General features: G+C 38.8%; 1 protein-coding gene and 1 long non-coding RNA gene across 3 annotated transcripts; one reads left to right on the forward strand and one right to left on the reverse strand.

The window, feature by feature from the left end:
* Positions 1–1,052: 1,052 nt before the first annotated feature.
* On the reverse strand, positions 1,053–2,729 carry LOC124169072. The gene is made up of 2 exons (XR_006867027.1): positions 2,390–2,729; positions 1,053–1,486 (listed from the first exon to the last, which is right to left on the reverse strand). It is a non-coding gene; the product is annotated as an uncharacterized LOC124169072 (long non-coding RNA).
* A 393-nt stretch (positions 2,730–3,122) lies between these two features.
* Positions 3,123–25,332, forward strand: LOC124169524 (zinc finger protein 879-like). 2 transcript variants are annotated; one of them, XM_046548156.1, is made up of 6 exons: positions 3,123–3,374; positions 3,779–3,964; positions 4,966–5,061; positions 6,834–6,929; positions 22,149–22,380; positions 23,846–25,332. In XM_046548156.1, exons 1-6 carry the CDS (start codon positions 3,240–3,242, stop codon positions 25,321–25,323), a joined length of 2,223 nt encoding a protein of 740 aa, XP_046404112.1. In that variant the 5' UTR covers positions 3,123–3,239; the 3' UTR covers positions 25,324–25,332. The 2 variants fall into 2 exon arrangements, with proteins under 2 accessions (XP_046404112.1, XP_046404113.1); XM_046548157.1 differs by lacking the exon at positions 4,966–5,061.
* Positions 25,333–25,517: the final 185 nt, after the last annotated feature.

Below are 25,517 nucleotides of genomic sequence, written 5' to 3' on the forward strand. Positions count from 1 at the left end.
CAACTAAATGGAAATTGCTGATCCACACGTCTCCCTCTATCTCCACAGTTTCCAAATCAAGGGCCGCGGAACATTCCTCATTGTGACTCAACTTTTTCTGAAAAGCAAGCCGGCGTAGAATAAAATCAAAGAATGCTGCGATTCATTTTTTGTGACCACCTCTGGATTCCATTCTTTTTCCATCTACAACTTCCTTTATCTTTGGGACAAAACGATGTTTAAATATTTTCATTAATTTATAACAAAATATAAGTTCTAAAAATACCCAAAAGCCATTTTATTAATCGGCACTGACGAGTGTAAATTAATGTGGAAGATGAATGCTGTAGACGTAGTAGTTTTCCTTAGGTTGAGTTGCAAAGTTCATGAAGTTGACAAAACGGCTAATTTTTCGGTGCGCGGAGTCATTTATATTGCACTGGCCGTGTCGAAAATTTTTTCTGGGGTGTTATTGCACAGAGGAACAATGCACCACTTGTAATTTTTCCTTGTTTCAGCCATGTTCTCCTTTAAACGCAACGTGGCTCTTCCAAACCTGCAGTTACTGAGCTTGGATCTTGGACTCGTACTGAACTATGACGTCACGGCCAAAGATTAGTGGGGGCGGTATTTTTTAGCCCGCGAAACTCGGGAGACTTTTGGGAGTCATTTTCTAAGGTAAAAACTGAATTTTAAGCGGAAAAAGGTATATTGCGGTACTAAGTGTTTACTGTAGTATATCAGCATACTGTTTATAAAAAGTATGCAATTTCCCTATTAATCTAACAATGCTCATTGCATTTGCAACGGATGTCACAGTGCAAGATTAAGAATGAAGAATGCTATTGACTAAAAAGCGCTACCCTATCTAACAGTTGTCCTTCACAGAATTGAAATTTGGCATTTTATTATGACTATAACACAAAACTCACCTGTGCATGGATTTGCAAATACTTGCCTCTGATGGGGTGGCACTCACATTAACTGTAACACACATTAGAAATCATGCAATTTGCAGCTGTTACGGGAAACGTGGACCGGATGTCATGTAGACTTAAATAATTATATCCCAATTATTGTTCACAATCACATCAAACAGAAATTTATTGCCAAAATTGTAACTTACATAGAAATGTAGTTTCAAATGTAAAACAGAAATCTCATTAGTCCAATATCAAACTATAGCTATTCACTGTGTGAGTCACACACCACGTAAAATAACTTTCCTTATATAAACAGTTTAAACTTAAGATGATTAAGCCCAGCAAATAAATAATGAAACAACACTGAGAACAGTTGATACAAAAATTCAAGCCTTGTATCGTTGAAATCACTTGCACTACACTAACCTAATTGCACTATGATAACACTGACTGCTCCAGAATAGTATTAATTGCATTTCACTTTCACTAATTTAACTTCGCTCCCACCAATTGCACTACTCCAGCGGCCGTTTCTGGCCCAGCATCCTTGCAATCGAAAAAGCAAAACCACAGCAATGCTCCACCTAAAAGGTAGAAAACAGATGTAAGAAAAATGATTTAAAGGAAGAAACACAAGGATCGACAATACAACACTCAATAAGAAATAGTTTAACACTCATTACAAATGGTAGAACATTTTCTAGTTACCAATCAGTGAAAGTTTAGAACTCTATCATAAAAAAATACAAACATATCTCTTATCAACGGAAAGAGCGATTTTATGTTTCAAACGGAAAGAGAACTCACTTTATAAAACGAAAAGATATCAAATTAATTCGACGATGCCCTATTTTCACAACGCATTCACTGGCGCGGACATAAATTCGTAGGCATTGCGAAGAGGTTCCTATTCCGCCATTGCGTCAGCGCATCAATCCGCGAGATATATGCATCATCTAAATAGAAGCACATGGCAGATTAAATTGATCTCTTCACATTATCAACAATTCTGCCTTGAAGTCATTACACTACATTGATTATCCCTGATTTAAACCCCACTTATTTAGAAGACAAATAGAAAGCTTTCAGTCCAGAGAAGAACATTCATGTATAAATGCCAATAAGGACGCCAAAATGGAGTCGCCCGCGATATCCCCACGATGTGTAAAAAAGGCGATTAATTGCTTACCGGCCGACTTTAAAATATTTTATTCGGATATAAACAGCAAACATGAGTATTCTAAAAACTTTGGATCTAATTTTTCATAGGTCTTTAGCCAACTTGCATATAGCTGGCACTTCCCGCCATTGCTGGCGGGAAGTATCAGCAGCACATTTTCCTCCCCAGTGCTCACTTTCCTCCCACGGCGAATGATAACCAATTGTTATCTCATCACAAGATATGTATATTAACGTCTAATAACAGAAATTTTAAAAAAATCGGCCAAAGTTGATCAATCCCTCTTACCAACTAAAATGGTACTCACCGTAGCCACACCATGCCATAGCCTTGGACCTGCTTTCTTCCAGATATCCACCGAAGTGTTCACTTTTTGCGTCTTCTTGTAAGCGGTCGTGCATCCCCACACATAACAAGTTCGAGAATTGCAAATATTTTCCAAAGAAAATCTCACAAATTGATGAATTCCGGAGCTCTGCACACAAGCGTCCGTTGCCTTGCGTTGGAATGTAATGACTAAGCAACCCAGAGAATATTTTTGTCGCGACAAGTGGCAAAAGTGGGGAACTAATAGACGCGGGAGTCGGACCACAGCGCTTTCGGATTACTACGGGTAGCAAGTCAACTAACCTGTGTAATGTATTAATCATGATAATGATCTAAGACATGATTTTTTAACTGTTTAATTAAAAAAATAACTCTAGAGAGTTTTCCAGTCAGTTTTTTGACTCATCAATGACTTTTTAAGGGAGCCATTATGAATTTTCCCTATCACTATCAATTCAAATACTGTTATATAATTGAAATATAAGAATATAGCCACCGGTACTTGATTCTCACGCGATTTGAGATATAGTAAAAGCCGCCGATTTTTTCAAGTGAAGATCGAACTTAAATAATCGATTCAACGATTAAATCGACATCCTACAATCGATTACACAATCGAAATAATTGGAACTCAATAATCGATCATCATCGAAAATCGATTATTTTCACCGATCACAAGGATCACAAATATAAACACAATGGGCTATGTTTACTTCTCTGATCAAACTCATATTCTGTGAATACCTGCCTTTGTTGTGTGCCAATTGTTACATTTCTTTATCTATGTATTTTATTAAATATATTTTCATTTAATTTAAGTCGTGATCATAATGGGAAATAATTATTTAAATGAAATGTGCAGGCTTTGCCTGTACAAGCGTGATAATCTCCTTGATATTTTTTGTATCAACGAAAATCACGGCTACATTGCTGCCGAAGTGATACAGGACTTGCTTCAAATCGAGGTTAGTTATGTAGTTAGTGTCCATTGTCGTTTGAATGTAAGAGTATCACCTCGATTAATTTTAAAAAGTCGTCCTAACTCACTCATGAATGATAGGAAAAATTGAGAAAACATGTAACGCATGCATGCTCACAACTTATCATCGAAATTAGAATAATTTTACCTGGTTTTCATGCATGAAATCATCTGCAATTTTAGAGAGGCTACGCTTACCTTTTCTTTGTGAATAGCAAGTCATACATGTCGCTGGATGTGAATATTCATGTACAGACCAGCCCAGCCTTATTTGTTTGAAAAAAATTATATTCCTTTATTTTTTTACATAATTGTTGACTTTGTTCTTATTGTCCTTCTGTTGAGTTTTCATCGTATTGCATTGGAAATTTCCCCCCCTCTTGATTGTAGGTAGGCCCATTGGACGGCTTCCCAAGATGTGTCTGCTCTGTCTGTCTGGACAAGCTGACAGACTTCAAGCTCTTTAAGAAAAAGTGTCTTGAGTCACGGTCCACCTTCCAGCAAGAGTTCAATGCTGGGGATCAGCAAGAGGCATGGAGAAAACTGCAGGATACACAAGTTGAACAAGATCCTCTGGTGAGGAGCTCTGCTTAAAGTCAGATGCCATGTTAAAAATGGCATTCTTAATTGCATGGTTTTGGACCATTGGACTTATCTGCAAATTGATGAATGTGACTGATACTTTGTGAAAATTCATTTTATCGGGTAATGATTAGAAACTTTGCATTCAACGGTGGTTATCTTATGGCACTTATTCACAACCAGTGTCAGTCTATGCTGTTGCATTAGCGAGTGATTATTGTATTTATTTATATTTTACTTGTATTTCTTTAAAGTATTTGCAACTTAATATTGATACAGTGTATGAAAACTGTTTGTGAATATAAACCAATTCTGCTAGGACTGGAATAGCTTTCCTAAGCCGCTACGATGCAGACTGCTTGCTGCTGAGCATGTCGGTGGCGTAGAGTACCCTGCTAGCAGGTAGCGCTTGGCTTAAATAAGGATTATTAGTGCCCTGTCTAACGAAGGAAACTTTCCAGCCATAGACAATTTTAACAAGTGATTATTAAGAGATGTTTCCCTGAGCTCTGTGCCTCACAGGGACCCATGTCACAGGACCTAGATGCTATACGAGTAGTCAGGAGTTTTACATCGTCTGAGATTACCAATGCATGCTTGAGGCACAGAGCTCAGGGAAACATCTCTTAATAATCACTTATTAAAATTGTCTGAGCATGCATTGGTAATCTCAGACAGTGTAAAACTCCTGACTACTCGTATAGCATCTAGGTCCCTGTGACGTCACGTGGAGTGACATCGCATGGGTGTCAATCTGGCCTTTTTCAAATGAGGTTATAATTGACCATTAACACTCATCTAAACTGGGATTTCTAAAACCAATTAATTTGTATATTATGAATACGCTAATGGTGGGTAACGAATCACAATTAAGGCCTTTCGTTTTCTTTGATGAAGGAAACTACCCTATTTTCTTGTTTGATGTACCATTTGCTGCAATTTTTTTTAATGATTACATCTTTTTTAAGATACCACTCTATTTTATCTTTTAAAAGGCCTTATCGAGTCCAATCAAAGTGGAGACACCCGATCGTGGGTTGATGGAGGTCCCTGTGGAAGTTGAAATTGCTATGAAGGATGAAGTGAATGAGGTGAGGAATTCTTTGATATTCAAGTTTTCTTGGATATTACAATAATACTTACACCACATCTTTTTTACATTGTGCGACCCGGGTTTCAATGAATTATCATTTTATTATTATAATTTGTGCCTGGAGATGATGATAATTCAAGGAAACCTGGGTCACGCTATGTAAAAAAGATGTGGTATAAGTGATAGTGTATTATCCAAGAAAACTTATTATGGAATACCACAAAGTTAATGAATTGAAATGAATGAAACGAGTTAGTGAATTTTCTTTCATATCCATCTAACCAGTAAAACTCGAAGGATATAGGTCTTCTAGAAAACCTTTAGGAAAACTCAGTGAATTCAGCAAGCTTACAACAAAAATCAGCTTTGTTGCATGCTGAGACCAGTGAAAACGTGCCTAATGCGCTGAATTTTCCAGATGCATCCAAATAAAAGCAAAAATAGAGATATATTTATTCATAATCATCGCGATATATTGGTTTATCCAAATAACTGACAGGCACATGCAGTAATGCTGCTATCTTAAGGTCTTGAGGTTCTAACACAGGGGTCTTCAACCTTTTTATATGCAAGGGTCAGAAATCGATTTTGCATCGTCCGGTGGGCCACAATGCTACACGTCACTTTGACACCACTTCAGTAAGATTTAAAAAGAAAAAACATATAATTTTAAAGTGCAACAATCTTTATTTGTCAAAAATTTCAATCTATCACAGCAATTTTTGGCGTTGTTTATGGTTGGAAGAAAATTACTTTGCTTTTCTACAAAACACATACTTTATTGCCGACTAGTTTTGGTACACCGAACCGTCGGTTTCGGTGTACCGAAACTAGTCGGCAATAAAGTGTGTGTTTTGTAGAAAAATAAAGTAATTTTCTTCCAACCATAGAATGGAATTCTGCAAAGTAAAGGCCTCAACAATTCAGTGCATCACGGCATCGTTTATTTTTGTCAAGTGTTTCGATATTTATTTTATATTGTGAGGCACGATACAATATTTTCTTTAGCCTCTAAGGGCTGCAAGAAATTAACCGGCTGGCCAAATCCGGTCCGGGGGCCGCAGATTGAAGGCCCTTGTTCTAACTGGTCTGAGAAATCATTGAAATATCAGGGAAATTGCATTATGGTCAGGAAAACACTCCTTCGGCATAGCTTTGCCCACATCATGGGCGTACCCAGCGAGGGGCAGGAGGGGGCAGCTGCTCCCCCAAGAAGCAAAAGTTGCAAATATCTTAAAGGAAAATAATATTTTTTCAAGCAAATAATTTTAAAAACTTATAAAGAGCTGTTACAGTTTCCTTGAAATGCTGATTCATTCACCTTTTCCATGCTTAACACATTGCATACCGGGGTATTTAAATTCCTAGGAACGCCGATTCTGGGTGGAGGTGTTGAGATTGGAAATATGCCTTTGGTTTAAACATGGTTAAAAAGCTAATGTTTAGAATATAATTTCATCCAATCAAACGTTATGATGCATCATTTTATTATGAATAACGAGCAACAACTGAAAACGTACTAAGGAATACATATTGTATGCTTTAAAATTGCTTAGGTTGACGCGCCTATATGACGAGAATCTTCGTCATCCATCCGGAACATTTGGGAAAAAAAATGACGAGAATTCTCGTCATCCGTACGCAACGTGTTTAATCTTACCCACAACTTGAACAACCATGGCTTGCCCCCACCTCCCTAGTTTTGATCCTGGGTACACCCTTGCATTGCATCTTTTTTTAAGATCGTACTTTATTTTTATCTTTTAATAGGCCTTCTCGAGACCAATCAAAGTGGAGCCATCCGATTCTGAGATGATTGAGGATCCTGTGGAAGTTGAAATTGCCGTCAAGGATGAAGTGGATGAGGTGAGGCATTCTGTCATATTCACCTAAAGTTAACCAGTAAAACTTGTGAAATTTTGGTCCCCTGGAAAACCTTGGGGAAAATTCAGTTAATTCAGGAAGTGTAATGCAAAAACCTGCTGTGTTGCATGCAGCGGCCAGCGAAAAAAGCAGAAATAGAGCTTTTTTAAATCAAGTTCATATCAGTAGGGGAGATTGGGGAAATTCCCTTCTGTCGTCAAGAACCTTTTCTCTCCAGAAGAAAGCTGTTAAAGCTATCTATAGAGTCCCCATTCGCACACCAGGCAGACCACTTTTTGTAAGTTCCAGCATCCTAACTCCCCCCTCAATCCATGGCCCGTATCATAAAAGTCCCCTCGAAGTTTAAATTGAGGATGGCCTCGTTCGAAGTCGGCCTAGCTCGACGAGGAGATCCCTCAATCGCATCATATCATAAAAGTCTCCTCCAGCTCCTGCCCACCAATATCAGCAATATAAACAGAAATGGCTAAGTCCATGCAGAAGCAGGAGATTTTGTGCAATTTGGTGGTCAAGTACAAGGACGTAATTGAGTGCAAGCGCTCGGATGCGGAGTCCGTTTTAAGCAAGGCAACATGTTGGCAGAAAATAACTGAAGAGTTTAATAATCATGGATGTGTATGCCAGGTAAGTCGACATCATATAGAATGATCTAATAATCGAATAGTTTTTGCTATATAACGCTTTCGAGATCGGTTCTGGAATATATATGTAAATCACTTCAACTGTGCTTATCTTATGATGTATTTCGGTTTTATTTTATTCGTGTAACTTATAATTTGTTATTACTTAGCCGTTATATCTTTCACGGAATGTTTCTTTGTTTTCCATTTATTTAGCAAAACTGTAGACAATTGAGGAAGGCGTGGGATATTATCAAAATGAGGAGGAAAAGGGTGCTAGCAGAGGAAGCACGACGTCGGATGGGTACAGGCAGAGGACCTTGCCCATCCACGTCGAAAGACAGCACCATTCCAGAGTTGGAAGTGGCAATTCCATCGATCGATCACTATCTGTTGTCAATTGGGGATAGTGATCGATTGATGGAAGCACCCAGTGGCCCTGAAGATTTTGTTGTCATTGATGGAGACCTCGGAGGAGAAGGTAAGGTCAACGGGTCGTTGAAATTTATTAATAAATAATCTTGATTACTTATCTAATATTTTTGTCGAACAAAATTCTGTCAACTGTACACCTCAAAGTTTATCAAGACATAATTAGAATGCACTAATGAGTGGAAGTAATGTTCAAGGATTCCTAAATACCCATGCAGTATTTCACTTATCCCTGGCAAAAATATACAGTGACTTCTCAATGATGTACACAGTGAATTCAGTGACTACTCAGTGAGTTTCCCAGTGAAATGAGACCGTGATTTGCCCAGTGACATAACCAGTGGGCTTGACAGTGATCAATATGTAATTGATATTTTAAATTAAAACATAAGGTATATTAAGTCAAAAATTGAACAAATCAGTCAATTTAAGAATAGTTTATCTCGCCATATTTTAACTTTTATATTTTTTTGTAAATTTAGCGGAAATTAACTTCCCGGCAACATGACCAGTGATTTGTTTTAAAATCAAGAATCACTGGCTAAGTCACAGGCTGCCACTGCCTAGGTCAATGGATATTTTTGCCGGGGATCTTGGGTGCTGTGCTGTGCAATGGCCTTTAAAATAATCAGTTATTGATTTTAAAAGATTTTCCATGATACTATTAAACTTGTAACATAACTTTCATAAGTAATAATTCCATGTAGTCATATCTGAAAGTATCCATTTTATGACAATTATTTCTCACGTTTGCAACCAGGTTAAAGCTTTTATGAAAGCCAACGTTTCGGAAGACTTTTGGCCTTCAAGCTTTAACCTGGTTGCAAACCCGAGAAATATTCATCAGAAGTATTCACCACGAAAAATTAAATTCGTGTATCCATTTTATGTTTCAAAATGAAGATGCCGCTGGGTCATGGAGTGAATCACAACAGTTGGAGGAGACACCCATAGTGGAAGCTGTGGGATCCACAGCTGTTGTCTCTGACTCTGCTTCGAAGCCAAGGCAGGCTGTGGATACCCTACAGTTCCCTATGGGGCCTGGTCCCTCTCCACAGCAGCCAACAGACTGTGTGGGGGGAACCAGAAACACCACAGCACCAAGGGCTCTCACAAGAGCTGAAGCTCATCGAAGGGAGTTGGATGCAAGGTTAGCCAGAATCCAGGCTGCCTCAGCTGATGAAGCGAAGATGAGGCAGGCTGCCGCAGAGGATGAAGCTCTTCTGCGGCAGATAAGGATTCAGGCAGCACTCGAGCAATTGGAGCATCAAAGAACATTGCATGCAATGGAAGTAGAATATAAGCGGGTATGGTATCTCTGTGTGTAGATCCTTATATAACTTAGTCACTTTAGGAACTCCTATGTTAATGTATGCTTATTTGTTTTTATATCCTAATTGCATCATTTAAATTATATTATGTTTTTATATCTCCTGTCTTCTATGTGGATATGACTGATTCCTGATTAACTTGTAATTCATAAAATGGCATACATGTCCACTTACAAATTCATGATAATACTTGAATAATATAAATAACTGGTGCTGCATTTTTAGTTACATATAATAATGACAATTTGTATTTGCAGGGGCATAGTGGAAGAGTGCCTTGGAATTTTAGATGATTAATTGTGAATTTTATTTTCTTTCTAGCAACAATATAGTAAGTGAAAGGTGCTGCTTATATTCTACTTGCAATTCCTCGAGTGCTACAACCTTGCATCCATCTCTCCTGAGTGCCCTTGGTGCTGTTGGTTTACCTCCACTGCTGTGATTCACTCCATGTGCCTATAGCTCTGGGTGGTGCTTGTCGCTTGCTTTCGCTCCAAGCACCCTTTTCCTCACTCCCACGCCTTCCTCAATTGCTGCATGTCCATGATTATTTCTACCAACATCTTGCATTGCTTATGACGGACTGCATACACTCAATTATATCCTTGTACTACCAAATTGCACAAAATAACCTGCTTCTGCCTGCATGCATGGCCTGAAATATATTTATCTGATATGGCATAAAATTGTTTTATTTACAATGCCTGCTTATCCCTTAATATGCATACTGGTCAATTGGTGTTGTTTCTTTTAACTGTATTTATTTAAGAAAGGTATTAATTTCGGGGGTATGGAATTTGCAGAATTTTCCTCTGGGTCATTAAATCAATTTATTTGTCATTAGTTGGTAAAAACCACAAACATTGTCAAGTAGTGACCTTGGAAAAAATATATATTTTCATGGAAATGTAAATAGGATATTTTGAATCATTATCTATCTAAATCATTGTTTGCATCACTATCTGCACTCTTTGATTTTTTACAATATAGGTAGTAATAAAATTATTTTTTGGTTAGAATTTAAATTTATCTGGAAAGTAATCACCTAAGATTTTAGTCAATAATATATTAGAAAAAAAAATCAGTTGCTTGATACATTTTTAATGATTGCAACAGCAGGGATAAAATACATAAATTTTGGCAGAAACCTCAGTAATCGTATACTTTAGCAGGTATGACAAGTTAACAATAACATATTATCTGGAAAAGAAAATAATGTAATATGATGTGATACACAGTTATAGGTGGTAGGAAAGCATATGATTTTAGAGAATTAACTTTTGTTAAAATAATTACATAATCTAATCAGTTAATATCCAGTGATACTTATTATGAGCCAAGGAGCAGACGGTGCAGCATGTCCACTAATGTCAAAGGCAGCATCACCTAGTTATAATAAGAAAAGCTGTAATTAGTAGAGGTCCGTGAATTTCGCGAGATGCAATATCGCGAAATAAAACGAAATAACGCGAAATCGGTAAATAGAAACAAAATTTTGCGTTATTTTTGCGGTTTTAGGTGGATTAGCAAAAAAATCACATCCAATGAGTCATAATCTATTAAAACCTAAGCCTTCATTGTTTAACGCTACCAGCGTTCATTTGCTCTATCTCATCACGATTTCAAGGTCAATTGGCTCGTTTAGCCTCACGCATAACGCATCCGCATATTATCGTGCACCGTAGTGATTTCTCCGCCAGAATTTTCCGCTAAATTTATCACAGCCTCTCTCTTCGATTCCCACATATCAATCCTTAAATATTTAGATTGGGGCGCTTTCTCACCTGAATAATTAGATATTATGAATTAAAAATGTGCGGAAAGAAATTTAACGCGGCCGCGAAAGAGCGGAAATACAAGCTCACGCGCCCAGCACCCATCAATGCGGAGCAGTAATTCCGGTGACTCACCGCGACGCAATAGACAGCGTTAATTGGATAACTTGTAGCAGGAAAACCTTGAGTGTGGGTCTAATGTAACAATTTCATTGACTTAAACACGGCCGCTGACTGGGACCGGGCCGCCGTTCATGGCACGGCCCACTGCGTGGCAGAGAGTCGTCTCATCTGAAAGCGGCTTGAATTTCACGGCATCGTGACGTGAACGGCGGCCGGCGAAAAGTCGTTTCGTCAGAAAGCGGCGTAGCTCAATGTAGCACTGCCTGTATTTCACGCCTGTAGCACACTGCCGGACCGGATTGAAATAAACCCCGTGGTGACCACGGCGGCCATCAACCGCCGTGCGGTCAACTGCGCGATTTGATTCGTTTAAAGACATCCATAGACATATATGGTTATTTGAAAGCACTAATCACTAGCAGTGGGGGGAGGGAAGCAAGGAACAGAAAGGATAGGAGAGGGGGTTCCCCCTATTAGCGGACGGATCGTCGGACATTCGGCTTTCCACTGAGCTAAAATGCAACAAAAATCATTTCGGCATTGGCCAAATCTAATATCTCATTCTTCAGGTGAGAAAGCATCTCATTCTAGATGTTTCAGGATCGATAAATAGGAGGTAATTTTTCAAGTTTCTTTGAATCCCATTATGTTTTGTTAAGAGTGGCTAAGTAAGATGAAGCTTCTTCCACTGACTTCCCTGACTGATTGGCAACAGCTGTAATCAAAACTAAGCAATTTTGTTATATCTAGCTGCTTTCCTACTTTCCCTCAACACCTGGGTGAGGGGTAATGAAAGGGAACCCATGACATGTAACATTTTGGCCAAGTTGTAAGTTGTACAGTACTATGGTTATACCGTATCTACTCAGCACTCAGTTTGAAAACACCATTGTGACGGGTTGTGTTTTGCTGTTGGACTGTTTTTTAATCGTAGTTCTAGCTTTAAATACCGAACAAAGGATAGGAATTTTAAAATACCAAAAGCTAGTGATAATGTTCATACCAGGGCAAGTGAATTCAGCTGAGAAGGATTTTATGTGAAAGATAGAGTATTACTGTGCAAAGCTTGTGATAAAAGATTTTAATTTGAAAGATGTGACACTTTGTTAAAGCAAATCAGTAGCAATATACATAAATGTGCGAAAGAAAGGGGAACCGCAAAACAACAGCTATCATTTGAAAACACAGTCACTCAGTCAAGGAAAGCAAAGTAGGAGCTTGTTGTTGCTACTACAGAAGCATTTTTAAAGGCTTTATTTATTGTAGAGAAACTTGACAATCCAAAAATTCTGGAATGGCTCTCGAAGTATACACATATGAGGTAGTGGGAATTTGCAGTTTACCGATCGTATTCACCAAGACTACATACTTGAACCATTCATATACCTTGAACCAATAGAAGTTTAACCATTTCTTTCATTTAGTTATATAATAAATTTTGTACAGTCGTCATTGTGTTAAATATGTTATGTAAAATGCTTAGTAAGAGTATAAGTATTCATGAAATGTGTACCATAAAATAATAAAATGCGTGTAAACGTGAAAAAATTGTAGCATTATAATAACACTGCCAAGATTTTCTATAACACCGAAATCACATGGTTTTAAAACGAATTTTAGCAAAAAATAAAACCACTTTCACGGACCTGTAGTAATTAGTCACAACATTTATTTAAACAAACACTGTACTTGGGAGTATTTTAACCCATACAAAAAAATCTGTGCTGTGGCTGTACTAAAGCTGCACTGTAACTGTGCTGAAAGGGCTGTACTGTGACTCTACTTAAACTGCACTTGAATTGAAACATCGCAGTACAGTTATAGCACGGTCAGAGTGCAGTTGCCATAGCACAGTCACAGTGGAGTTGTCATAGCACAGTCACAGTGGAGTTGCCATAGCACAGTCACAGTGGAGTTGTCATAGCACAGTCAGAGTACAGTTGCCTTAGCACAGTCATAGTGCAGTGGCCATAGCACAGCCACAGTGCAGCTGCCATAGCACAGTTTTTACTGTAATACTCTTTCCATGAATCAATAATTGAGTCTTGATGTGGCTATTGCATTCCCTGTATATCTTATTGAAAACAAGAAGCAGAATTAAATCAAGATAGGACAATTAGCAGAGATATATAGTTCCCTTTTTGGGTGTTTGAAGATTGGTTGCCTGATCCAATCAGAAAACAGCAAAGAGATAACAGTGGCCAAAACGACTACACTCATTCGAATGTTGACTAGTCTAAGGAAAGATAAACCATATTCCTAACAGACACTCACTGAATTTGTTACGTTCCACTTCCTTAATATGAACAAAGTTTATGGTACTAAAAATATTGCTATCGAAGCACTTAGGTTCTATGAGAAAAATTGACAAATCCTATTCTGCACATCAACGGGCACTCAACATAAAAACCACCAAAATTTACGTCAGTGCTATTTGTCTAGTTGCCACAAATATGCCCACCTTGATAGTTTTTGTTGATGAAGTTTCAGTATTAACGCCGTGGAGCACAATAAATGACAATAAGATATGAAAATAAAAGAAATTTATTAAATACAAATACATGTACTCATGATTATAAACATAAAAATGAAAGTCTTGTTAAGGCATGGCCGCTCAATTCATTTGCCTCTTTGGCTTCCTTCCTGAAATTAAAAGGAAAACACATTACATACTGATATCTAATGTTACTTCAAAATTTGGCTGTTTAAGTTTGTCTGAATTTAATTTTAGATAAGTTGAGTACTTACCTCCAGCAGCAGAGTATAAATAAAGATATGTCTTTTTTCAACTCTCTCGTGCTTCGCAAGGAGTAGATTGCGAGTCGTCAAAATCAATCGTGGAAAGTTGATTCATCGCGAACCACACGGATTTCAGCAAAATCGACGATATCACTTCACCCGCAAGAAAAATTCCCGGCTAAGTAGCTAATTTTGATGTAATTGAAGTTAAGTTCACTTCTTCATGTTCTTAGCGTCGATCTTACATCGACGCATCCATCGTACAGCGTAGAATTAAAAGGATGAGAGCACGTAAACAAGGAATGTTACAACCGGTTCAACACCAATGCTGTCTAACAAAGATGGCTGAGTATCGGCGGAAGTTGTTCTTTTGACCATACTTTACCAAAATAATAAGCAAGCTGGAGCTATGCATTGCCGCGGTAATGTCAACATAAATTTTTATATAATTTACGCATTCATATTCTCATGGAAATGATAGTTGATCGTGATATGAAATAATATAGGAAATACTTTCTCCTGTCAATGACTAGTTTAAGTCCAGCCCTGTCGCAGCGGTTTGAGCCATAGTACAGATCCAGTCATGTTACCCAACCCAGTCACAGTCCACTTTTAGCCACAGTACACTTCCAGTCATGTTTTCTAGCCCTGTCACAGTCCAGTCTGAGCTATAGTACAGTTCCAGTCCAGTTACCCAACCCAGTCACAGTCCAGTTTGAGCCATAGTACAGCTCCAGTCATGTTACCCAGCCCAGTCAAAGTGCAGTCTGAGCTCTAGCACAGTTCAAGCACAGTGATCCAGCACTGTTACAGTACAGTTCTTCTCAAATTATAGCTGCCATAGTACAGTCTAGTACAGAAAAGTGTACTGTGACTGTGCTAAACACAGAGTTTAGTCCAGTTACAGTGCAGATTTAGTGCAGTCGCAGCACAGATTTTTTTGTATGGGAAGTAAAAACCAATTTCCAATCAAAGGGTGGGTGGTGGAGGTGTGTGACAGCTGAAACATAATCTCTGATACACTATTTCATGTTCCACAAAACCTTTTAATAATCTGACCTAGGTTTCGACTTGGTACAATATGTCATTCTCAAAAGTTAAAATACATGTTTGGTGATCTTATACTGTTTTCTTATACCTTATACTGTTTGATCTTATGCCTTCAAATGACTTGTCTTTACTCCCCTTCACCTTTCCAAAACAGTATAAGATCACCAAACATGTATTTTAACTTTTGAGAATGACATATTGTACCAAGTCGAAACCTAGGTCAGACTATTATAAGGTTTTGTGGAACATGATATAGTATATCAGTGATTATGCTACCAAAAGCCAATTTAATTTGAAACTGGATCTCAAAAGTTTACATGCTCTACAATATAGACTTGCTAATATTGTTTAACCCCTCAAAAATATCATTTACCACTATCAGCAGCCAACCATTATTTGTCATAATTTAAAACCTGATTTATCTCTGTTTTCATGTATGTATGAGAATGATCATGGCGTGACATTGTGCACTCTATGCTATGCTTTTGTGGCCTCTTGATGTCTTGCATACATTGCATTGCTTCATTACCCTCCTGACAATTTCATTTCCTACTCAGAGCCCAGACATCCCATTCTCCTACTTTCAATCATGTTGTGAGAAGTTTCCCCACCTCCCTCTTTCGCCTTACATTATGCAGTTATCCTTTGATGAAGCTCACCCGAAATAGCTGCATAGGGGCATGCTATTAAGGAAATTTCTGCTAAAAACCTGTCATTCTTATTAGAATACTCCAGTACGATGAGTGATACTTCTGGAATGGGTATTTCTTTTCCCTTGACTTCTATATCCTTTGCAGTTGACCTCAGTGGCGGATATAGAAAAAACTCAAGGGGGGGGCCCAACATATCTTGAGTTGTCTTTACTTTTATCGTAATAAAAGATGATCAAGTCACAGGCAAAGTATATGAAAATTTAATTAAAGTGATTATAAACATGTAAAATACAATGCCATCTTATGATATAAAAAAGTTACAATTGTGGTTTTGCAATGTTCGGCAATACAAGCGGGCCCGCAAGGGGGGGCGCGCGCCCCCCATCTGTATCCGCCACTGGTTGACCTTGTGTGCTCATGTGCATTTAAGACTTGTTTTCCCATTACAAAGGGCTGAATACAATCCTAACTTTTGTCTGCACATTCACCCTATGGAAGAGGATGTCTCACGTCAAGGTTTCTCCTTATACTGGTAGATTATCGGTCCCTATATAGTTTGCCGTTTTTACAAACGTTGTCCCCTCTCTACCACTTGGAGGTGACTATCAGGATTTTCCTTGACTTGAACCTGGGACCAAAAGACATTTCCCTGGCTCTCCAGTACTTAAAGAGAGGGTGTGTATGTCTGTGTGTTCATGTGCCCATTCAGATGCTTTTAAATAATAATAATATGCATTGACGAGTCATCACTTTATATTTGTAAAGCAATGACACCTTCATTGCATATTATTAGGTATTATTTAAAATTCAACTGTGCATAATTTGTGATATGATGAGTGTATTTGAATTGTAATTGAAATATTGAGTGTAATGTTGTATAGAATGATGTTGAATCTATTGATGGCGTGTAAATAGCGATTAGTGAAAGCTCTTCTTTCAACTATGGCACTGAGATTTCTATTTTGTACGGCAGGTATTGGAACATCAGCATGGGGATCTTGCAATTGTATGTGCTCTGGAACTGGCTCCCTCTGGCTGATGGCCACGTTGTGGAGTACAGCTCAAGCCAGTATTATTTTAGCTGATGTTTGAGTGGCTGTTCTTATTTTCATTGAGAGGCAGGGAAATCGCCACTTCCGTATCCCAAATGCCCTCTCCACTGCAGATCTGGTTGCAATGTTTGATGTATTGTACCTGAAAAAATAAATGATATGTATACATCCGCTATCATTTCCATGAAATCATTTTGTCACTGCACACCACCCTTTTCAATAAAAGTTATACAATTTATTTTTTCCTCTAACCAACCTATGCTCAGCTGGTGTGGCTGGGTTGCACACTGGTGTGTAAAGGTATATTAGCTATGCTATCTCCCAGCAATAAGCCATTGACTTCATCTCTGTCGAAACGGAGACACAGTCAGCTGTTGTGGAAGATCCTAGCGTTGTGTGTAGACCCAGGCCATCGACGAACAATATCCAAAATCTCCAGCCTGGGACCAACAACCACCTATTACATGCAGAGTAAAGCAAATATCACTTGTATTTGTTCTAATACTTAGGTAAATAATCATATCATTATCAAATCAACGCCAGGAAAGTGTGCCACTCGATACAAAAGTCTTCTGGCAGTGGCTAATTCCTCGTGTGATTGAAGAATCTTCACTACCTTTGGCAGCTTCCCAGTAATTTCTGTACTAATAACCTGCAATTTAATTGGATCAAATAATCAAACCAATGTATTGTATATTTTTAAAGAAGTATTAATCATTACATTTACGACGTAGTAACGCAAGTTAAATGTAAGTAGGTTTCCAACTCTTTTGTTCTCTTTGACCAAGGCAAAAGATAAATGTAGAGAGATGATTCAGATTTGTGCACAAGGGCGTACCCAGGATTAATACTAGGGGGGCAAGCCATGGTCTAAATGGGGGGGAACCAAGTTGTAATATTAGTTTATGAGATTATTTCCATGAAAAAATAGTTTTACTTTAGTTACATGTATTGTGCGTATAATTTTTCACCGGTTTAAATAAATTTTGTTGAATGCTTTCGTTTCAATTCAGAATAGATTTTGCTTAAAGACTTGCAATTTTTGCTTCTGGGGGGGGGGGGGGGCTGCTCCTCGCTGGATACGCCCATGATTGTGCCATAATAAACAAAACCGCATGCCTCAATTATCTTTGACATTGTCGACTGAGCCAGTTCATGGAAATCGCCAGAGACTATCTACTACAATGACAGATACTCATGATAATTATCTATGGCGTTTCGAATAATATAAATGCTATACTATGTAAACATTTATCTGAAATTCGTAGAGCATTGCACGTATGTAACACCTTGAGCTTATAATAAGTTCATATATAAATTCTTTCGTCAACTAATACAATTTACACCCGGTGTTTCATGATTATTAGTTATACAGTGACTGCGAGAAGAATAAAAGCAATGATGTTGTACGTAACAAATAATATCAATGCACCGCTACAAATATGTAAGGAAAAGTATTTAAATCACTCACCTGAAAACTGCCCGTGGAATAAAACCTTAGAAAAGCAAGCAATTATAATAACCTCGGGACAGGAACGCCTCTCAAGTCGGCATTATCCGGCCGTAGCATCGGAAGTAACACGTCGGTTTTATTTACTTTTTGAAACCTGTACCTGTCGAAGAATTCCTCGTCCGTGTACCAATCTAGTGGATTGTCTCTATCCGCTAGACGGATTCTGGTTGCATATCCGATCGTCCTCAATATGACCCAAAAACGTCCAGATCGTATTAATCCTTCACATTCGGGAAAGCATCCATCTTCTCGCAATGGCAGAAGTCACCTCAAACGCTTTGAGCCGACAACAATCTAACCTCAAAGTTTGAGCCGAGGCTGGCTTCAATATTCGACGTTTTTGAGGTTGAGGTCGGTTTTATGATATCGCATCTCCTCCTCCTGACGACAATGAGGTGGAGGCCGGCTTCGAGGGGACTTTTATGATACGAGCCTATATCCTTACCTGTGCCATGTTTGTTCGAAATAATCCTCATCTTTTCCCTGTTAACGCCAACCTACACAATCACAACACACGCTCCAAAAACAACATACACACCCTCCAATACTCCTACAGAGTCTGTTTAAAAGGTCCATACCACTCCATTGCCACTGTGTGCAATAAGATTCCTATCACCATCCGTTCCATTTCCTCATCAATCCAATTCAAAGCCAAACTGAAAAATATGTCAATTGAAAAGAGCTACTACAATCTAAATGAGTTTTTAACTGGTGTTGTGTATTAACCTATGACCTCAATCCCACTGATAGCTGTGTGTTTGTACAGCTCATTTGTATCGTATTTTATTATATGTTAGCATTTTATGCTGTATTATCTTGAAGAAACTCATGGATGTATAATCCCAATGAAGTTAATAAATATTATTATTATTATAGTGGGCTGCAATGAGATATGGGCCACTTTGAGACAGCAAGCATACATATGTAGCTTTATGTTATGTGATAGGTGCTATTATCTTTTGGAAACAGCATAAAACTCATTATTAACCATGCTTCCAATTTGCATATGGATACCGCAACTTTATTGCAGATCAGGGGCGCAGCTTGGAATTACGGCTAGGGGAGGTTTCAGGGGCAACTAATACTGGGGTGCCTAGGGGTGTGGTATACCCACCAGGGTAAGCGGGAGGTATGGGGGCCCTCCGCTAGAAAAAATTTGAGATAAATAGTTCAAAAAGTTGAGTTTTACAGCCTTCTGAGGGATATTTTGTTAATCCTTACACTATTCTATAAGAAATATTAATCCAATTAAGTAAAATATTAACTTAAAAATTTCTCTAAGCTCTGGAGGGTGTTTTATCCCTCAAAACCCCCCTCTTGCTGTGCCACTGTTGCAGATTGATGTGCTTCTATTGTATTTATAGTGCAAAATATGAAATACTATTGTTTTTCATTGTCAATTACTACTCAGGTAAGATGGATATTTTGATTTTTGATAGTAAAGCACTAGAGAGTGTTTCAAATGTGACATTTAAATATATTTACGTTAGCTATATCACTCTTGAAACAAGGTGTATGATCAAAACAATCAAAGGCCACAACAAGCCACTTTGGCTTGGGCCGCAATGTGACAGATTTCAGGTGCCTCAATGTGGCCCATGAAATTGTTCTGTTTTTAAAATTCAAAACATAAAGATAAAAGCTAATAAATAAAACAAAAAAGCATCGCTAAACTTGAAAACTACTTGGTGTTGACAAGATCTATTGAAGTTGTCAGTAACTAATCTTTTCATACCTGAAAATTTGCAAAAATTGATCATCTTCTTAAAGGTGATTTTCACACCATCCAGGAAAACCAATAACCATTTATCAAGCTGTTCATTGTGTAGGAATTGCTTAAGAAAAAGTTATGACTCCAGCTAACATTAAGGCTGGCCTCAAAAAATTGATGAGAATAATAGAATTAAAAATGAAGGTTATTTTTGTTTTCCTCTTATCTTGTAATGCGGTGCTCGCCATGCGTGCAAGTTTGATTCAATCATGGATGATTGGTTGCATTTGGATTTAGGAGCCATATTGAAGTAGAATGACTTGCTAAGTCCTCAGCATTTTTTTTTATACCACTGTTTTATTTAAAATTGATGGAAAAAATACATATCCAGTGTTCAGTAATGCTGTATTTGATATTTGGGGAAAAATTTGGTATTTAAATTCGAGAAAAATGCTATTTGATCCATCTCTAATATTGGCCTGTATGAGGGTAGGATTCGGCTGTATTGTAATATCGTTGCCAACTCTAGCCAGTGGATGTTTCAGTTCCAGGCTATGAACGTTTTAATAGAGTAGTATGTGGAAAATAGTCATATGTAGAATGGGTTTAAGTTTAGAGCTGATACTTCAGTTTAATGTTACCCTTTTTAGAGATGTGCTGAAAATATTCACGTTTACTGTTCGTCGTGTGTGTCTAATAATTCTAATTTTTGTGTGAAACAAATAAGGAATCAATGAACTAAAGATAATTCCACTAAATTAAAAGTAAGCCTAACAAAAATTAAATTGTGTCTGGGAAATTCCTCCCTGCCGAAGGGGAGTTCAGAAATTTTGGAAATAAAGGATTTTCAAGGCTCAAAAACTGCTATTTTTGGGCTAATTCTTTGGCCAAAAAAGACACAAATTTGCCTTAATTTTACATCTAAATGCGATTCAATTCTCAATAGTAGGTAAATTTACCATAAAATATAAGTATGTAAGTATTTTTGTGCTAAGTGGTAAGGGGACGTCTATTAATTACATGACGTGATTTTTGGACCCCCCCCCCCCCTACTGAGAGATATCATGAGATTTGACTTGAACCCCTCCCTGTAATCTCACTTGAGATTGTTTAAAATTCATATTTTCAATGTAAATATGTTAATCTATGCTTCATTGCATTAGATTTATTTGAGAAAAAACAATTTGCTTATTTGTTTAATTATCTTTATGTAAGATTTGTCAACACTAGTATTTAAGATTCCTACAGTCTGGCCGGCAAGAGTTGTCCGATGACAGCTCAAAAGGAGGGGCAAAGAACTCTGCATCAGCACAGTTTCCAGCCAATTGCTGTCCCCCAAATGCACCTCACACCCTTGCGTAGTCCTACAACGTTGTCACATGCATATGAAACTCTGAAACAAACCTGAACCACAAAAACAAGCTCTTTCTTCGAATCATCAAAACAAGGGATTCTTCCTTCTGATCCTTCACGCTCACCGTCCTTTCCGGCTATTTCCTTCACGGAACCCTTCATTTGCATGTGATATGGGTGTTTCCCTTTCTTACCTGGCAACCATGCCCCCTACATCGACCTAGACCCTTCTACCTGTCATTGGACAACCCTCACGGCTGGACTGTAAGATCACAAATTTACAATATTTCTTGTGGAAAAAAATTACTTGATACCTGCCGGGATCCCCCCTTTCCCCATGTTAGATGGGGAAAGAACCACCTCGAACCCCTCCCCCCCCAAATGCCTGTCGTGATTAATGCATGCCTCCTGACCTCCAAAAATTTCAATTATATCTAGTGTATGTTTCGTTCCAATAGGGGGAGCCTATAGCCACTTTTTCCCCTTAAATCCGCCATTGGCAGTGGCATAGTCAGGGGGGGGGGGTCCGAAGGGTCTGGACCCCCCCCCCAAAATATGGAAACAATTATTTTCTTTCATAAAATAAAAAAAATGTTAAAATATCATGAATTTAAACAAATTTTCATTAACAAATGAAGTTTTTTCGATTATGAAAAGTGTTAAAATTTGCTTAAAACCCATTACTTAGTACTCTATTTTTCAAAAGTTTTCCCCCCTGGTTTTGGACGCCCTCTCCCCCGAACAAAATTCCTGGCTATGCCACTGGCCATTGGCTATATTTAACCTTATGCTAAACTAGGTGTGATGCTACTGGTGTTACCTGATTCATTATTTGATGATTACTTTCAGCACACTTACAACGAGGAAGAAATAGTGAGAGCTGGTGAGAATCAGGCAGCATCCCATGGGTCTACAACAGAGTCAATGGCTATGACTTTGAGTGAGAAACTGACTTCATCACCTAGTGCAAGCATGGACAGATTTTGTGCTTCAACCAAACTTGAGCAAGAGGTGGAAGATGGTTCAGGAAATGCAGTGCACTTTCACTCACTGGACAGTGCAACCACATTGATCACTACTTGTAAGTTATGGTTATTTAATTTTAGTGTCTATTCTGACTATTCCTAAAGGAAATTCCCAAATTCAACAGAGAAAAAATTTTTTGCCTCAACACAGATTTGAAACTAGATCCCCTGGATTCTTTCAGCTGTGCAACCGCTTAACCAGGGGTGCAGTTAGGAATTAAGGATAGGAGGGGTTTCAGGCGCAACTAATACTGGAGGGCCTGGGGGTGTGGTATACCTGCCAGGGTAAGCGGGAGGCCTCTGCCAGAAAAAAAACTAAGATAAATGGTTCAAAATGTTTATGGCCTTCTGAGGGATATTTTGTTAATCCTCACACTATTCTATAAGCAATATTAATCCAATTAAGTAAAATAGATTTAACTTAAAAATTTCTCTGAGCTCTGGAGGGGGAGATTTATCCCCCAAAACCCCTCGCTGCACTTAAACTACATTTTATCTCTATTTTTCATCAAAACGAGATATGTAGGAAACGATGAAGATATAGCAAACTTGTTGGTGCACATTTAATGCAGTCAGGGTACTTCAAGTTTCAGTGAATCATAGTTTACTTATTTCCATCCCCCAAGGCCATTTTATATGAGGCATATCATTGCAAAATCTGACCTATGTACAAAGGTGCAGTCAAAACTGCATCATGTAAAGCAGTGAATTGCTAGAATACATGCAGGAATGCACAGATACGAGATGACAATATAGCCCCTGCTCTGATTCTGAGATCGCATTCTCATAATTTCAAAAATATTTTCAGTGCTAAAATGTGCAATGACATGCCCCATGTAAAATGGCCTTAACAATCCAGTCTCATCTTTCTGTATCAAGAGAGAATATTTACCATCCCTTTGTTATTAATATCTGGTGCTGACCTGGAGCACTTTCCCAGGATTTTATTTTAAAATTGCTATGGCTCATCTTACCGTATGTCATCTACCTCTAGGAGTATTAGAAGTATTAAATTTTCTCCCCAAATGCATCCCATGTCATAAATATCATATCACTTGGGCGTCATATATAGGGCATATCACTTGACAGTTTACTAAAATTATTGCATCCAAAAAAATTATGCACGATATCATGTAATGAGTTGCTGTAGGAACACAGGGATGAGGTAACCAGTTTGAAACAGTATTTCTTCGTGCCTGCAAGAATTAAATTTCATCTACATCTACATATTACCCCGCTAGCCGCCTAAAAGGCGTGTGGCAGGGGGTGTTAGGGCACCAGCCATATGCATATAAAGTTGAAAGTATTGATGTAATTTTGGGTGTTTTAAAATTCTTTATATAAAAATCCTCTATATATCTATTGCAGTAATCACGTAAAATTAACCTGTATTTTTTTCATATTTTCCTGGAAAACTTGGAATAATGCATAAAATTTTCTGATTTGATTGGCTGGGCATCCTGAATTAGCTTGTCATTCTATGTCTGACACTTCCACCTGTAATGTAAAATTCTCTTCCAGGTTTCTCGATTCCCTCCTGTGTACCAGTACCAGTGGCATCCATTTCACACCCGTTAGGGGGGAGAAATGCAATTGGAATGGATAACTCTGTTGTGGTGAAGAACTCAGGAGAATCCACCACCCACCATCGGCATACCATTGCGAATAACCTGCTGTCACGAAAGAGTCAGGAGTGTGATCTGATGGAAGGGAAATTAGGGACTCAATCTAACGTTATGGGCATGGTAAACGAGATTTCTAAGGGCCTGGACAGCTCTGTTACGGTGAACAACTCAGGAGAATCCACCACCCACCATCGGCCTACCATTGTGAATAACCTGCTGTCACAAAAGAGTCAGGAGTGTGATCTGATGGAAGGGAAATTAGGGACTCAATCTAACGTTATGGGCATGGTAATTGAGATTTCTCAGGGCCTGGACAGCAAAGGAGAACAAGTGCCCAGGAAAGAGGTTGAGAGACGACGCAAGTCACGTTCTGGAGGATTAGAGGAGGAGAAGAATAATGGAAGCCGCAAGAGGAGAAGTTGCGCAGCTGGTGGGAGCACACCACGTGCGTGTACCGTGTGCTCAAAGTCCTTTAAAACGAGTGGTGCTTTACGAAAGCACGCGCAAACTCATTCAGGAGAAAGATGCTTTTTATGCAGCGTGTGCGGCAAATCTTTCCTCTGGAATTGCGACCTCGCACTTCACATGCGCAGGCACGCAGGAGAGAGGCCCCACTCTTGCGTTGCGTGTTCCAAATCTTTCGCCGCCGTTTCCGACCTTAACGTCCACTTGCGCACGCACAATGGAGATAGGCCCTACGCGTGTGGCGTGTGCTCCAAATCTTTCACGCGCAAGGGCGTCCTCGACGACCACATGCTCACGCACACCGGAGAAAGGCCGTACTCGTGTCGCTTGTGTTCCAAGGCTTTCCGTCGGAGGAGTCACTTGACGATCCATTTCCGTACGCATACCGGAGAGAAACCTTACTCATGCGGCATATGCTCAAAGTCGTTTAACGAGAGTTGTTCGTTAAAGGTACACTCCCGTGTTCACTCAAAGGAGAAACCTTATACATGCAACGTGTGTTACAGGTCCTTCAGTCAGAGCGGCAGCTTGAATACGCACATGAGAACGCACAGTGCGGAGAAACCCTACTCTTGCGGCGCTTGTTCCAAATCGTTTGCGAAAAGTGATGAATTGAGTGCGCACATGTGTGTTCACTCCAAAGGGAGACCCCACGCATGTGGCGTTTGTTCCGAGTCTTTCTCCGTGATTAATCAGCTCCAGTTGCACATGAGTGAACATGAGGGAGAGACACGGTACTCGTGTCGAATGTGCTTCAAATCATTTCCAAGTTGCAAAAGTCTCAACATGCACATGCTCATTCACGAACCAGAAAATGTGTATAAATGTGACCACTGCTCACATGCCTACAGTGACAAATCTGCCTTGAGAAAACACATACTGAAATGTCACGTGCAAGATAAGTCGTGAATAGGTAAATAAGAAGGCGAAAGAGGCCTATCCATTCTCATGTGATATCATTTTTAATCTTTATGAACACGAGGGAGAGACACGGTACTCGTGTCGAATGTGCCTCAAATCTTTTCCAAGTTGCAAAAGTCTTAACATGCACATGCTCATTCACGAACCAGAAAATGTGTATAAATGTGACCACTGCTCGCATG

Source organism: Ischnura elegans, chromosome 12 (assembly GCF_921293095.1).
Source record: "Ischnura elegans chromosome 12, ioIscEleg1.1, whole genome shotgun sequence".
NCBI lineage: Eukaryota > Metazoa > Arthropoda > Insecta > Odonata > Coenagrionidae > Ischnura > Ischnura elegans.

What these genes read in the sequence shown, in the direction of transcription:
- LOC124169524 (XM_046548156.1), top strand. Translation starts at nt 3,240, where the DNA reads ATGGGAAATAATTATTTAAATGAAATGTGCAGGCTTTGCCTGTACAAG. An exon ending in TGAAGGATGAAGTGAATGAG is followed by an intron (nt 5,062 to 6,833) that starts GTGAGGAATTCT and finishes ATCTTTTAATAG; the next exon opens with GCCTTCTCGAGACCAATCAA. An exon ending in AACCACATTGATCACTACTT is followed by an intron (nt 22,381 to 23,845) that starts GTAAGTTATGGT and finishes ATTCTCTTCCAG; the next exon opens with GTTTCTCGATTCCCTCCTGT.